This window comes from Telopea speciosissima, chromosome 8, assembly GCF_018873765.1.
Source record: "Telopea speciosissima isolate NSW1024214 ecotype Mountain lineage chromosome 8, Tspe_v1, whole genome shotgun sequence".
NCBI lineage: Eukaryota > Viridiplantae > Streptophyta > Magnoliopsida > Proteales > Proteaceae > Telopea > Telopea speciosissima.
The window spans coordinates 33,009,958-33,026,973 of NC_057923.1; the positions used below are offsets into that span (position 1 = coordinate 33,009,958).

The window sequence follows — 17,016 nt, forward strand, 5'->3', positions numbered from 1 at the left end:
TTGGATATTTCCCGCATACGGGCAGTGGATTCCATGTTGAGAATCCTCTTTGTTTACAATGCGGGATCACGAATCCAGTGTACCGGTTTATAGTCCGATTGGACATCAACCATTGGCTTACCAAAATTCGTAATGCCATACTGCAACAAATGAAATCTCTCAGGTCAAAGGGCCATCGAGTGGCGGGTAAGTATATCACACACACTCACAACCAGTAGCAATACATAAGATATACGTACCAGATTCTCATCTATACACGTTCTTGACATGTACCTACATCCATGCACCGAAATCACTATTTCTCGTGACATGCGATATGGAAACCATATAAAATGGATGTCCAGTCCCATTCCTAGTTCAGACAAGTTTTAGGTAAAGACCTATGGAACATTCTTATAAACCCAAAAATAATAAAGTGTAAAAAATTAAATTCAATAATTTAATAATTCGGGTTTGATGGACACATAATTCCAACACATTCTATATGTGGCTCCTAATTCTAGGTTTTAGTAGCTAGATTATGAACAACACTGATTATTGTCCTATCCATTTTCTTAATGCAAAAAAGACTTACGATGTTACTTCTAGAAAACTGAAGAATTTTGTGTGGCATTTGAAAATCTATCCTAAATTTTGTCTATTCCTATGGAAAGTCCTAGTGGTTGCATCAAATAATAAGAGTCAATTTTCATATTTTCTTCCCATTAATCCCTATTGTAAGTTTTTTGAATAAAGAATTAAAAACCAAGTGGCATATATTTCTATCTTATGAATTTTCTAAAAGAAATTTGGTTGCTGGACCTTTAGGTTTAAAAACTGAATATCTTCTTTCTTCATCTCTGTGAGAACTGTTTAAATCCCTTGTTTCTAACCCTTCTTTGTTAAAAGTAGAGAAGCATAACCTTTTATTAATTCTTGTTATATCTTTTTATTTGGATGACTCGTAATCCTATCGTCTATAGCAAATCAAATCCTAATCCTATAATGATTGTCTAACATTTGCTTTATTCATCAGCAAATGTTATAAATCTTTCTTACAATAATGATTCCTTACTACCATGATTTTCGAAAGTTGTCGGATGGGGGATTTGGTGTTCTTATATATTCCACCCCTCCCACCCACCCCCCAAAAAAAAGTCCATTGTAAGGGCCTCCAGCTCAACGACTGGTTGAGAACCCTGTTTGCAAAAACACGCTCTCGTTTTTTACCATTTTGGAAACATATGGAAAAAAGGCAAACGACAAACATTCCCGTTTTAAATACGTTTAAAACACTTTCCCATTTTTTTAGCATTTTTTAAGACCTTGAATTGTTGAACAGTGGTTGATTTAACTGACCATATCTCTCTCTCTCTCTCTCTCTCTCTCTCTCTCTCTCTCTCTAATTGTTCTAATTCTTTCATTGACTTAAAGATGACTTGAAGTACTATATTTCTCATGATATGACCTACAACTCTAGGTCAATGCACAGACCAAAAAATTGAACTACAAACTTATGCAACTATTGAAAAGGGTTTATAAAGTTATGACTCTCAACTCCAATTGAATATGCATCACTCCATGAGTGTATTGGTTGTGTTAACAACAATTAGCAACACCATATCCAAGCCACATTGCTCAACAAGACTTTGGACATTATGGTGTATGAATTGGGAATTGATATTGGAAAATAGATCTTAAATGATATTAGATGACATGTCTTGTAACTTACAATGGGTTGTGGAAGATTTACGGATTAAATTTGGATGTTACAGTTGTTTTAAAAACCTGTACCATCCATTTTCCCATTTTTATCGTTCTGTTTTTTTTTTTTAACCGTTTTATTTGACCGTTCATTGAAAAATTTTTACCGTTTAAAACCGGTACCATTCGTTTCCCTTTTTTTACAGTTCCCGTTTTTGCTATGGTTGGGAACACCCACAAAAGATCATGGCGCAAAAAATTGACAATAAAGCTCATAAAATGGATGGGCTAATTTTACACCTCACAGAGAATGCAACACAATGTTCAGGCATGAAACTTCAGCACCAAAACAAAAGAGCTTCAACTGTTAAAAAAAATTGCTTTGGATGATAAATTTTGTAACTCCAACTCATTTCAGCTTTGACTTTGCAGAGCTTTGCAGAGGTTTCGCAATAGGGCGGACCGCTGGTGCACTTCTGGTTATCTTCTTCGCATCGTACTTTACAGATGCAAATGCACAAACCAGAGCAATAACCATTGTTGGATATACATAAACGGCCTTTGTAGGATCAGTGTTGATGGGTTTTCCAAGGATCCCTTCCTTTACAAGACCCCAAATGACCAGAAGAGTCCCAAACATGCTCATCCTCCCAGGCTTCAACAGACAAACAAGAGCTCCTGCCACAGAAAAATAGCTGCCTGCAAGGACCTGGTAAAAGAACCAAAGAACACTGAGGGAAATAGAAAGGGGAACTCTAAGGCACTCTCATATGGAAAAAGCAGCTAGACTGGTTTTAATTCAATCTGTATTGTCCTCCATTCCAACCTATCTCTTGTATGTTTATATACTCCCCTCAAGATTTGCAGAGAATTTAACTCAATCAATGGCCACTTCTGGAGAGGGAATTTTGATAAAAATATGCTAACCAAAAAATCATAAGAGAATTGGGTCTCAGAGATGCAACCACACACAATAATGCATTATTGCTCACCCTGGGTTGGAGACTGCTAGTCAACCCATCCACTCTATGGGCTTCAGTTTTGAAGTCAGCTAGTCAACCCATCCACTCTATGGGCTTCAGTTTTGAAGTCAAGATACTTTCCAAATGAATCCCTGTTGGATCCTTCTTTATCTCTAATAAAGGTTCTTAGATTAGAACATCATTTTGAGCATTTTGCAGCCATTAAAATAAACTTGTTTGTAGGAGGGTGGGTGATGGTAAATCCATGATGCAGGGCAGGAGCACATCACCAACTCCCACAAGAAGAAAAAGGGCCATCAACAGGCCCAGCTCAATGGGGATTTGATTCCATAGGCTTAGTTATTTATTTAGCTTTCTGTCTAGTAGTTTAAGTTTTCCTATTACTACTATATGTTCTTCTTCAGTAATGAATTGTAATTAGCAATAGGATTTGAATTCATAGTGTTACTAAGATTTGATTTCATAGTTATAGTAGCATTAAGTTCTAGCTTTTCTATATAAGTTTGTAGAGCCAAGAGATCCAGAGTTTAACCGAAGCTGATTTCTTGGCAAGTGTACTATGTGATTCAACCATGAGTTGAAGCTTGGACAGTGGGAGTCTGATCCTTTGGTGGGAAGCCATTCTTATCTTTTTATACTCTGTTTTCTGCTAGTGCGATACTGATCTGGTTTTCTTCATTAATTGATCTTATTGTTCTTGAAAGTTTATTCTGTGTGAACTAGAATAGTGGTCATCAAGTTAACCTATTAATCTGCATATTCCGTTCTGCTGTTTAACATCATTCAAGACTGAGGCATACTATTTGCGATACCCTGTCTATGAACTGTTTTCTGCCATATCTGTTGTATCACCTGAAACAGATTTAAACCTCTGTTAGGGGTGTTAAAGGGTGTTCTACAACTGACCTTCAACCAGGGTATCTCCCTGATCTGAGGCTTGGTGCTGCCGCTGATTTAAGAAATCTCCTGTTTTTTTTTTTTTATTTATTTTTTTTAACTTTTTATATTTTGATTTCAAGTTACTTTTAATCTAACCATTAGATCTGTTTCATATTTTGGGAATTGGTTAATCCAGTTCAAATGGAAACTTGATTTGAGTTCTATGCTGATCTGACCTTTGATTTGGTTTAATTTGAGATCTCCTACTTATATTTGAATTTCAAATTTGACTAAATCTTCAATTATTTTTAATCTGTTTCATTATTATTTTCTAAAGGACATCTCTATTATTTATTTGTGATTGATTGTCAAAGTTTGATCTTCATCTGAGAAGGTTGATTTTTCTGTTCCATTTTTGGATTTGGGTTTGCTTGGGATCTTGCAAGGGTGTTTAGTCTGAACCTAGGGTTCATCCTACCTAACCCCCACCAAATTCATTTTAGAGTTATGGCTACTCCAAGTACTAACTCTACAGGAGATCAAGGATCAAAACAACAATTACTTGATATGACCAAGAGTGTCTGATACAGTGAATTCTATGGATCAACAGCTGAACAGTGTCCCAGCAAGTTAATACAACGTCATCACAACATCCTACTCCTGGGTACATCTAAAAACACCAATCGACACCAGGCACCATCGGGTACGTTTGAGGATCACATGAGGGCATACTTTGACAACAACACTGGTTTTCCACTAAGGCGACATGATGATTCACAGAAGGTGAAGCTGGAGTTGAAGGAGTATAACGGAAAGCTTGATCTACAACTGTTTCTTAACTAGGTCAATACGATTGATGACTACTTCGACTGGTATGATATGGCAAAAGCTAGAAAGATCAACTTAATCAAAACAAAACTTGTTGGACTGGTCAGAGAGTGGTGGAGATTACAGGAGTAGAGGAATCGGGAGAGAGGCACACATATTGCTACCTGGAATAATATGAAAGCTGATCTCAAGAGCAAAGTACCGTCAACTGTTCTTTGTGTTTCGTCTGTATGATCAACTGAACAAACAAACTACATCAAGGTGCATTGTCTGTGTCTGAATACACAGACAAGTTTGATGGTATGTTGTCACGGCTAGGAAAGGAAGAAGAACCTATGCAGCTGATTATCGGTACAAACTTGGGCTACGACCAGAGGTCAGAAGAGCAATAAGAACTATTGTTATTTGTGATCTTCATGTGTGTTATGATAGGGCATTAAAGGCAGGAGATATACTGAAGATTTCTGTCAGATCTTATGGAAATCAAGCCTGGGACTACAGGTGACCACCAGCTACCACAATATCATCCCAATTCACAAGTAGAACGAGCAACACTTCGTCATATGTTGATAAAGGAAAAGCTCCAATGAATGCAAACAGCGACCCAAAGTGCTATCACTACAAGTATGGACACTTCGCCAAATTCTGTATACAGAAGGAACAAACTACAAGCTGTCCAAGATACTGAGGAAGATGTTAAAATCAATGATGAACTTCTCCTCGAGGATGATATTGACGACCAGCCATCAGATAAAGTATGACGGTGCTATGACAGTTTATGAAGTTAACATGGTTACTCTTATTCTAATTGCTGAAGAAAAGGAAAAAGACTGGTGACGTCATTGTATATTCTACAGCAGAATGGCCAGTGGCTCCAAGGTGGGATCAGATAACAGTGGACAACAGCAGTTGTGTGAACGTTGTTTCACATCTCTTCGCAGAGAAAGCAAAGCTTCGAAAAGAGAAACATCCACAGCCTTATACAGTTTCACTCAATAGAAACACCTTAGAAGTCAACCGAAGGTGTTCAATTCCATTGAAACTGGGTTATTATGATGAAGAAGTCTGGTGCAACGCCATTCCTATGCATTTGACAAACGTACTTCTTGGTAGATCGTTGCTCTATGACAACAATGTCCTAATTGGAGGCAAATCAAACCAGTGCTGATGTAGATTTATTACCAAACTGGGCTTCTTTGCTTATGAATAAGTCTAGGGTTCGTTTATATACATGTTGGGCCTTTGATCCCATGGGTTTCTATGTAATGAGCCACTTTCATGGGCCTAAAACATGGGTAATTCGGTTGCATACGGGATTAGTTGTTTCAGTTTCATACTCAGTATTATTTTGGTGTTTTTGTTCATAAATTGAACCGGTTCAACCAATGGTTCAATATAAGTGATTTTAGTAGTTTTCTTTTAAGTGTTTAGTGGGGCTGGATTATGACTTTGTTTCGAGTCTAATTCAATTTCCTAGTCAGTCTATATTATCGGGTACAATGGGTGGTACCCAAGTCACGTACAACCATCTTCCCTCTATTTTTTTTCTCTTTTGTTTCCTTCTCAAAGTGTAACTCTAAGTTCCCTTTGTAACTATATCTCTTCTCACAACTGATCCCAATATGAATGGGATTTTATCTCTGTAATCTATATATATTGTCAGATTCATTAAATGCAAAATACGCAGGAAAGTATTCTGTAAGCAGATTTTTATATGGTATCAGTTTTTTCTTTTCTTTCAAGCAACACCGTCCTCTATTCATTCCAGCACCACCGTGCTCTACATCTTCATCATGCCTGACGAATCCAACATCAGTGGCATCTCTTCCACCGCCTCTGAACCGATTGATTCTAGTTCTCCATACTATCTCCACTCCTCCGACAACCCTGGCGCAGTTCTCGTGTCGACCCCTTTGAATGGGGATAACTACTAGACATGGCGGCATGCCATGAGGATGGCTCTCTTTGACAAAAATAAATGCAATTTGTGGATGGTTCTCTCCCCAGACCAACAGCTCCTCCTCCTGCTGTTCAGGTTTGGGAACGCTGCAACATGATGGTTCTCTCTTGGATTTTAAATGTCCTTTCTCCCACACTCACTGGTAGTGTTATCTATGCCGATACGGCATCCTCTGTCTGGACCAATCTTGAAGAGCGCTTCTCGCGCAGTAACGCTCTGTGTGTGTTCCATCTTAAGCGATCCATCTCCACTAGTCAACAAGGGACGGATTCGCTTGCTGCCTAGTTTACTCGATTGAAGGTCTTATGGGATGAATTAGCAACCTACATTGCTGTCCCTACTTGCTCCTGTGGTGCCCAGGCCGCGCTCCATTCTGCCGTTCAACAAGAGCGTATTTATCAGTTCTTAATGGGGCTCTCTGATGATATGCTGCCATTCGATCTCATATCCTTTCCATCGAGCCTCTTCTCGACGTCAATCGCAGTTATCATCTCCTGCTTTAAGAGGAGCAGCAGTGTGCCCTCTCTATCATGTCGCTTCCTGACACTGCTGCTATGGTAGCCACACCCGAACAGTGATCCATGTTGCGGATGAAAACCTCCGATGCCCGGTTCGCCCACGGATGAGCCTGCAAAAACCGAGTGAGCGCAAGAGAGCCGGTGTGGCTCCGGCCTGAGACTCTCCGACGCTCAAGTCAGGTCTACAATGCAATAGCGTAACGGCATAGTGAAAGTGAGATGAGCGTTTGAGCTCCGTACCTGAGTATTTATAGAATGGGATGAGGCAGTTGGGAGAGTCCTCTATTGGTAGGGCTCTTCCACGCAGAGCGGAGTAGAGAGTTATTTTCGGAGTCGGACTCTTAATAAGGCAAGAGACTTTGAGGGAGTGTGACTTGATTCTATTGTGGGATCGCGACCGGATTCGTATCCCGTGATTGTCGGGGTGTGCTGATGTGGCCCCGTGATTCCGGGGAGTCGATGTTTACTGCTTCTGGTGAGGCCTCGGCCTCGGACAGCCGTGTCCTCAGGGCTCGGCCTCGTGCTCGGCATATGTGGTGGGGGAGCTCGACTGAGCCCAGCCCATGGCCGATTTGTGGGGGCTCGGCTCAGGGCTCGACAGGTCTGACGCTCGGCCACGGAGCCCGACCAAGCTAGGGGGATCGCCTTCTTTGTTCTGTGTTTGGTGTAGCGCCGCGTACCGAGAGCTCGGCTAGGTCCTCGGCGGGGCAGGTGCTCAGTCACGGTGCTCGGCCAGGCGGGGGAATGAGGTGATGCTTTTCTCCGGGTGGCCGATTTGGCACGGTCCAAAACACCTCGGCTCGGTCCTCGGGTTTGGCATAGGTACGTCCACGTGGCAACTTCTGGTTGGTTGAGGATTCTATGACTCATCACAGGCCCCCCACTCATCAAGGCTCGGCTCGACCTTGATGAGTTCAATCTTCAGGCGTGTGGACTGTTCCTTCCCGAGGCCGAGTCCGAGCTCTTGCCCTGCAGCTACAAGATGTCATAAGGACTGACAGTTGGGGTGTCAGCATGTCACCTCCTGTCATAATGGCTCCGGAATTCGAACCGTCCTTGGATCAGGACCATTGGATCTCCCTCTCTAAGCTCTTCTCGGCCGTTAGATCTGAGCCATTCAGCGGCCATAAATGGGCGAAGGCTTTTCCCCCATTTCTCACTGTTTTAAATCTTCAGAGCGCTCAGCTAGCTCAGAGTTCTCAGCTCTTCCAGTGCTTGGTGCCTTCTAGCTTTTTAGCTCGTCAAGTGCTCAGCTCTCGTTTAAGCTTCATCAACCAGTAAGTCTTCTCTCTTCAACATGTCAGTTGGTAGTGGCCACGAGGGTGCAGTGCTCGCCAGGATGGGCGAGGGTATGAGTCCGAGCCGAGAGCTCACCACCCATTCTCCCATAATAGACTTGCTAGGCTCGACCTCGGATGAGCCAGCTGTGGTGGAACCCCGTCGGGGCGACGATGCCAAAGCCCCTTTGCCCCCAGAGTCCGGCCATGAGCCTCAGCCTATTGCTGAAGACCGAGCCGAGAGCTCGGGATTGTCCTCGACGGACGATGAAGAATCGGATGATGAGAAATCTTCTGAAGCATGGGTCAATTCGGTTGACTCCTCCACGGACGCCCCCAAGCCAGCTGAGGGAAGCGTCGGCACAGTCGAGAGCACGGTCATCGAGGCCGACCTCCGACGATTGAGGGAGACTTTTGCCATCCCCGAGGATATCCAGCTCTGAGCCCCCAACCCCGGGGAGATGGCCTGCTTCATTCGGCCCAGCGAGGTGGCTCTGTATGAGATCGCCTTTAGGTATGCCTTCAGGTTCCCGGTACTTTCGTTGGTAGACCAAATCTTGGACCGCTTCCACCTCTCCCCGGGTCAGCTGACGCCAAACGCGTGGTTGCTGATGTACGGCTTCCACGTTTTCTTCCGTCAGATGGACCGAGCTGCGACCGTGAACCTCTTCTCTCGGCTCTACTATTTGAAGAAGTCCACCGAGAAGGGGTGGTACTATTTCAACCGCCGAAAGCAACATTGCCAGGCGTTGGACAAGTACAAGTTCCTGGACCAGGTGCCGACCTCCAATAAGCACTGGAAGCCTCGGTTCTTCTTTGCCTCCATTCCAAACTGTCCCTTCAGAGCCCAGTGGAAGGAGATAAAGTTGAGTTATGTCAACAGGGTGCTGCCCCTCAACGAGTACAAGCAGGCCTCGTACGACCTGATTTGTTAGTACCCGCCCCTCGACGTCCTGCAACTCCAGGATGAGGGGTTTCTACAGAGGTGGAATCTCACACTGGGTAAAGAATCCAAGTCGAGCTCGCTACTTATGATTTTCCTTAGCCAGATTCTAACTTCTCCTTTTTGCAGTGGTCGGCAAGGTCCCCCAGATGGACCAGGCTCGGCTCAGGGCCGAGCTCCTTGAGGATAGGAGGAAGAAAGCAGCCGATAGGAAGGCCAAAGCCAAGGCCTTGAAGTCGGCGAAGGGCAAGGCCGTCATGCCAAGCCCTAAGGACGCGGTTGTAGGCCTCGAGGCAGAGAAGGGCAAGGACCCGGCGGCCCACCGAGGAAGGGGAAAGGCCGAAGGGAGAAGGGCGAGATGAGCCTGCCGAGGGATCCGAAATGGCCCAAGCTCTCCATCAACCTCACAGGTGGCCACCCTCCCGGAGTCGCCTCGAACTTGGGGATTGCTTGGCTGGCTCTGGGGAGGGCCTCAACCAGCAACACTCCGATCCAGCCGAGTTGGCGCCTCTTCCCAGGGGACTCGGCCTTAACTTCTACCTCGCACGCCAAGGAGTGGCTCGACACGGGTCGGCTCCCCCAGGATAAAGCCATGCTGGAGGGGGTGACCGACCCCAAGCTCCTCTCCACTCTCTTCCAAGATTTTGCTAAGGTGAGTTTCTGCTCGTCTCTTATTAGGTAACATACCTTTTTGGGCTCGGCCTTACTCATGCTCGGCCTGTTCTTCAGGGGTTCTCCAAGGCGGTGGAGACTATGCTGCGGTTCGAGCGAATCCTTAACGAAAATGACTCCCTCGAAGCCCAGTGTTTGCAGGCCAGGAAGGAGGCCAGCGCGGCTATCGTGGGGAGCCGCGAGGCCGTGGCGCAGCTCGAGGCTGCCGAGGCTGACCTCAAGGATCTCAAGGATGCGGCAGCGAAGCACATAGAGGAGATGGAGGTCCTGAAGGGTCAGCTCAGGCAGGCCAAGAAGAAGGCCGAGGCCGACCTAGCGCGTGCCCGTGTTGAGGCAGTGGACGAGTATCTCGTGTCCAAGGAGTACGAGGAGATATGCCACAATCTGCGGAAGCCCTCGTACGAGTCTGGGTACGATGGGGGCCGAGCTGATCTTTTAGCCGAGCTCAGAGCTACCTACCCCGACCTCAACCTCTCTCAGTTCGACGATGATGCGGCCACAGTGGTTAAGGAATTGGGAGACGAGGAGGGAGTGGAGGGAGTGGAGGTCGTGCAGACCATCCCGACTCGCGTCGCTGCCCGAGCCATCTGCCTTGGCCAAGGACCCAAAAGGCTCGCCCACGAAGCTCCCGACTGAAGACACTGTCGAGATCGCCACCAAGGACTCCGCCGAGGAAGCTTCCCCTTGAAAACCTTTTTTCTTTTTACTCTCTGATGTATGTCCCCATGCTCGGGGTTTGAACAGAAACTTCTTTTTTCTCTTCTTTTTTTTTTTTTTGTACTGAGCAGAAAAGGCCTTTTTTGTACCATGCTGAGCTTTTCGACCCTGAATGAATTAAAAGAAACAATTTCTAGAGTTTTGTCTAAGTACTTTTATTCGGTAGTTCTCTTTTCTTTATCTCATTAACGCTACTCTTTACGTCCGAGCGCCGAGGCCGAGCAGTTGACCTGTTCTCTTAGCCGAGGTCAGGGACTTGGCAGTTTTTTGACCATGTTGTACTTGGTTGTCGGCTCAGCCTGGGCGTTCGACTATGCGATGTGAGGAAGGGTCGAGGCCGAGCTCTTGTCCGCCCCCGAACCCTTAATCAGTTCACTGGCTTTAGTTTCCAGCTCGGGTCGGGTGCTATGTTTGGCTATATAGCCGAGCCGTCTTCTTGGCCGAGCTTAATGACGGGAGTTTTTTGTTTGATTTCGGCCTCCGTTCTGCCCTGCCATGGTGGAAGTTAGCTTTGGTCGGCCTGCCAGCCTATGAGGGCTGGTCTTATGACCTTGTTACCGACCTATAAGGGTCGGTCTAAGTGGTCAGCCAATTTATGAGGATTGGTCTTACGGCTTAGTTGCCGATCTATAAGGATCGGTCCTTGACGTCGGCCAATCTATGAGGACTGGTCTTACGACTCGGCTGCTGACCTATGGGGTCGGTCTTCAACATTGGCCAGTCTATGAGGACTGGTCTAACAACTCGGCTGCCGACATATGAGGATCGGTCTTCAACGTCAGCCAGTCTATGAGGACTGGTCTTATGACTCAGCATGTTTTTTACTCGAAACAAACTATAGAATGTGAGAGGAGTCTCAATTTATTGAATTTCAAACTTCAAAGCATTGTCTGAGCTGATTCATAAAAGTGGAGGCCGAAGCTAAGTACATAGTTGCCCGACCAAAGCCAAGCTAAACAAAACACTTTATTGAAAAAATTTCTTCAAATTTTCCGAGTTCCAGGGCCTCAGTACCTTCTTGCTCCTCGGAGTCTGCAAGCGATACGTCCCTGAGCGGATTTGCTTGGAGGCTATGTACGGTCCTTCTCAATTTGGCGCTAGTTTTCCTTTTTGCCTTAGCTGAGATGCGCTGAGTTTTCTGAGGTCTCCTAGGCAAAAGTGTCGTTCCTTCACCCTTTAGTCGTAGTATCCCGCTGTCTTTTGCTGGTATGCTGTGTTCCGTAGTAGAGCATTCTCTCTTACCTCGTCGAGGAAGTCAAGGTTAGCTCTCAGCCCATCTTCATAGGTCTTTCCGTCGAAATTGAGCACTCGATACGACGAGGCCTTGACCTCGACAGGAGTGAAGGCTTCAGTTCCGTACGCCAGCCGAAACGGGCTTTCTCCCATGGGTTTTCTAACTGTCATCCGATAGGCCTAAAGGACGCTCGGGAGCTCCTTCACCCATCTTCCTTTGGCCTCATCCAATCTTCTCTTGATCCCTGCTAGCAGCGTTCAGTTCGACACTTCCACTTGCCCATTGGCTTGTAGATGAGCTACTGACACTAAGCGAAAATCGATGTAGAAGTGTTTACAAAATTCCCGAAAGTTCAGATTGTTGAATTGCGCGCCGTTGTCCGTGATGAGCACCTTGGGTAGCCCGAATCGATAGATGACTTTATCTCGGAAGAACTTCTCCATGTTTTTCTCCGTAATAGTGGCCAAGGGCTTAGCCTCGACCTACTTGGTGAAGTAGTCGGTCGCAACCACCAAGTACTTCCGATTTCTGAACACCGGGGTGAAATCTCAGAGAATATCCATCCCCCACATGGCAAATGGAATGAGGCTCAGCATCAGGGTCAGCTTTGTCGCAGGTCGGCTCGGGACAGGCGCGAACAGCTGACACTTCTCACAAGCCTTTACATACTTCATAGCTTCTTCTTGCATTCTCAGCCAGTAGAACCCTTGTCGAAGTATCTTGTATGCTAATGCTCGGCCCCCCATGTGGCTGCCGCATATTCCCTCGTGTACTTCTGCCAAGGCGTACTCGGCTCCTTTTGGTCCGAGGCACCGGAGGAGGGGAGCCGAGATAGCTCTCTTGTACAGTACTCCGTCGATCATTGTGTACTTCGCGGCTCGGATCTTGACTTTCCTTGCTTCATCTCGACTCTCCAGGAATTAATCGTTCTCCAAGTAGTTGACGATCGGGTCCATCCAGGTTAGCCCGTCTTCTTCAATGTGCTTGTCACTTTCTTCTTGTAGGGAAGGCCTTTCCAAAATTTCAATGTAGACCAATCGGCTCAGATTTGGGAGGTCGGCTTCGGCTAGCCGTGAGAGGGAGTCGACCACTACACTCTCTTGTCTTGGTACTCGGAACATCTCAAAGTGCTCGAGCTCAGAGATCAGTACTCGGGCTCGGCTCAAGTATGTGATCATTCTTTCATCTTAGGCTTCGTACTCACCGTTTACTTGGTTGACAACAAGTTGCGAGTTACGAGTCGCTCCGTAGTTTCAGTCGGTTGACCCCTATAGCTTTGCTAACTCGGAGTCCGGCTAGGAGGGCTTCGTACTAGGCCTCGTTGTTGGAGGCTGGAAACTTGAATCTCAAGGCGTATTGTATACAAAAGCCCTCAGGGCTGACCAAGATCAGCCCAGCTCCACACCCGCCGAAATTACTCGAGCCATTAACGTTCATAACCCATGAATGTTCGGCCTCGAGCTCGGCTTCGGTGTCTTTCGTTGATTCAACATCCCGCACCTCGGGGTCGGGTATAGTGCATTCCGCAATGAAGTCGGCCAATGCTTGTCCTTTTATCGCGGTCCTCGGGCGATAGCTTATATCATATTCGCTCAGCTCTACCGCCTAAGCGATCAAACGACCCGATACGTCGGGCTTATGTAATATCTTCTTAAGGGGCTGATCCGTTAACACGGCTATCGGATGAGCTTGAAAATCAGGCCTCAGCTTTCTTGCAGCCGTTACTAGGGCAAGGGCTACCTTCTCGAACTTCAAGTACCTTGTCTCAGCGTCGACGAGGACGTGGCTGATGTAGTATATGGGCTTTTGTGCTCAGCCCTTCTCCTTGATCAATGAGCGCTGACTGCCACCGAAGTAGCGGCTAAGTAAATTTGGAGCTCTTCCTTCAGCTCAGGTCGGGAGAGGAGGGGTGGATTCTCCAAGTATTTCTTCAAGTCTTCAAAAGCTTGCTGGCATTCTTCGGTCCATTTGAAATCCTTCGGGCTTCGAATGTTCTTCACAGTTTTGAAGAATGGGAGACATTTGTCGCCCAATCTCGACATGAACCGTGTCAGCGCCGCGACTCTTCCGTTCAGCCTTTGTACTTCTCGGATCGTCCTTGGAGGGCTCATCTCTTAAATTGCCTTGATTTTTGCTGGGTTGGCCTCGATGCCTCACATGGAGACCATGAAGCCAAGGAATTTATCCGAGGTTACGCCGAAAGCGCACTTGGAGGGGTTCAGCTTCATTTGGTTCTTCCTCAGCACGCCGAAGGCCTCTTCCAGGTCGGCCAAGTGGTGCTCGGCCTTCAAACTCTTTACTAACATGTCGTCCACGTAGACTTCCATGTTTCTACCGATTTGTTCGCGGAATATGTGGTTTACCAACCGCTGGTACGTTACTCCGGCGTTCTTCAATCCGAATGGCATAACTTTACAACAAAAACTTTCTTGGTCAGTTCGGAAAGCCGTGAAGGACTCGTCCTCCTCATGCAGGAGAATTTGGTAATAGCCGGAGTACGCATCCATAAAGCTCAGCATTTCGTACCCAGCCGTGGCATCTATTAACAAGTCGATCCGAGGCAGTGGGTATTCATCCTTCGGACATGCCTTGTTGAGGTTGGTATAATCAACGCACATCCTCCACTTCTCGTTCGGCTTGGGAACCATAAAGACGCTCGCCAACCAACTCGGGAACTTCTCTTCTCGGATGAACCCCGATCGTTGGAGCTTCTCTACTTCCTCCTTGATCGCGGCTTACCGATCGAGGGCGTAGTTTCTTCTTTTCTGTTGGATCGGTTTTCGGCTCGGATCTACATGGAGTCTATGCTCGGCTATATGCCTCGGTATGCCCGGCATGTCGGCAGCTGACCAGGCAAAGACATCGGCATTTATCTTCAAGAAGTTTTCAAGCCGAGTTCTTTGCTCTTCGCTCAGCAGTGACCCAAGCTGGACCGTCCTCAATGGATCTTTGTCACTTAGGGAGAATGGGACGAGGTCTTCCACAGGCCTTCCTCGTCTCTCAATAAGCTCATCCCGCTGATCCTCAAGGAGGTGCTCAGCACACATTGCCATTCCTCGGACGTTTCCCTTATTTTGCTTGACGAAGGCGGCGTAACACTCTTAGGCCTTCTTTTGATCACCTCGGATTTCTCCGATGCCATTTTCTGTAGGGAACTTCATCTTCAAATGCATCAGCGAGATGATGGCTTAGAGGGCGGTCAGTGATGGGCGGCCTAGTATGGCGTTGAAAGCCACCACCGACCGCACCACCATAAACTTGACTTGGATCGTCGCTTGACATGGAGCTTGCCCGAACATGACTAGTAGGTCTATGAGCCCTTGATTATGGCGGCGGCCCCTGAAAATCCATAGAGGGAGGTTCCTTTCGGCTTAAGGGCGTTGTCACCGAAGCCGAACTGTCGATACGCGTCAAATGACATAAGATCCATAGACGGCCCCGTATCGACCAATACCCGGTGAACGGGTCTTCTCGTTATTTCTACCTGCACCACCAAAACATCATCGTGAGGTAAACTTATACCTTCGAGGTCAACTTTGGTGAAGGAGATCGTCATCTCAGACTTCGGCCTTTTGCTCGGCATTTCCTCAACTCCGACGAACCGCGCATTCGCCTTGGCCTTCTGAGTGGATTCTTGTCCGGGCCCTCCGAGGATGGTGTATATGGGAGCTCCTTTCTCATTTCTCGGCCCGGACCCGTCATCTTTCTTTTTGACTCGGACCTTGTCCTCGTCGCGCTCGGCCCTGCGACTCTCGGACCTCGGCTCAGACTTGTGATCGCGGTGTTCGAGACATTGACTTCCACGTTCCTCCCGGCTCCCCTTGATGTACCGCTTCAAGTGTCCTGCTTTGATCAGCTCAATTTCTCTTTTCAACTGATAACAGTCTTCGGTGTCATGTCCGGTGTCTTCGTGGAATAAACAGTATTTGTTGGGGTTCCGAGATGACCCGGCTTGCATCGGCCGAGGTCGGGGCGGATGTATCCATCGTCTTGAATTTGCATCAAGATCTCCTTGCGCGACGTGTGTTCAAAGGGGTATACTCGGGACTCCGAGCTCGGTCTGACCTTTCGGCTCAGCGATCAGTCCTGGTCCGCTTCTCATATTTTCGGTCATCGGTTGCTGACCTTTTCTTCTCCGCCTTGTTCTCGCTCATCTTCCGTGCTTGGAGCACCTCCGTCATGTTTGCAAACTCGTTGCACCTCTCCAAGAGCTCGACCATGTTTTTGGTTGGCTTCTGGGCCAAGTCCTTGATGAGGTCCATATCTGTGAGTCCATTGCTCATCGTCGTGTGCGCCGTGGCCTCGTCCAAATTCTTGATGTCTAAGGATTCTTTATTAAATCGGGAGACGAATTCTCAGATTGACTCGTCGGGCCTCTGTTTCACGCTGAGGAGATTGACCGTCGTCTTCTTGTGCTTCATACTACTTTGGAACCGCGTGACGAAGGCTCGGCAGAGTTGAGCGTAGCTTGTGATAGGTTCGACGGCAGCCACGAGAACCATGAGGTCGCCGCGCCTTTAAGGTATGACAGGAAAGCTCAGCAAGATACAACTTCAGATCCTCCGTACATGGTCATCATCGTATTGAAGTAGTTTATGTAATCCGTCGGGTCCGTGGTCCCATCATATCGGTCGAATGGGGGTGGCTTGAACCCTGCTGACAATGGCAGGGTCATGATCTCGGGAGGATAAGGGTGCCGCAGACCATCGAATAGGCGTCCAGGGCTGCCTGTTTCTTCAGTTCTTCGACCTGCTCTGCCAGCTGCTGCAGCCTTCTTTCCATTTCGGACTCGGGGGCTCGGCCATTCTGCTCCCCAGCTTGGTGTTGGTCTTCTACTTCCTTCGATCGAAGTCAGCCATTTTGGCCTTCGGCTTAGTGCAAGTTATCCTGTTCAATTGGCCGAGGTCAACCATTGTGCTCCTCGGCTTGGGATCGGCTCGTGCGGTCATCCCTCTAAGGTCGGCCATCGTGGTCGGCTCGGTCAGTCTCTCCCCTTCTTGTCCTTCCTCCCCCTTAGAAGTTGGACCCGCGAGGGCTTCTCTACTGCTCTTCTCGGGGAGGTGGGCTTCGACGCCAGGGGCTATGGCGAGATCTTTCTCCATTCCTCGCTGTCCGTCCTCTCCGAGCCGGTCGAAAAATACCGATCTGCTTGGTCTGCCGCTGGTTCAATCTCTCGCCCTGCTCTTGGGCTCCGACGATGCTCCAGCTCATCCCGTCGAGCGCTCTTGTTGGGGTGCGGGGGAGGAGTTTTCTAACGGGGTGGATAAGACGATGCTGCTCGGCTCGGCCCGATGCTGGCCGCCATTCTGCTGCAAATTCCCC

At 47.3% G+C, this 17,016-nt stretch overlaps 1 protein-coding gene across 3 annotated transcripts in view; it reads right to left on the minus strand.

Moving 5' to 3' along the window:
• Positions 1 to 1,943: 1,943 nt before the first annotated feature.
• Positions 1,944 to 17,016, minus strand: part of LOC122670635 — a 38,251-nt gene continuing 23,178 nt past the window's right edge. For all 3 annotated transcript variants that reach the window (XM_043867579.1, XM_043867582.1, XM_043867581.1), the window contains exon 4: positions 1,944 to 2,392. In XM_043867579.1, the coding sequence (XP_043723514.1) occupies positions 2,093 to 2,392 (300 nt within the window). In that variant the 3' untranslated portion in view covers positions 1,944 to 2,092. The remainder of the gene's footprint in view (positions 2,393 to 17,016) is intronic.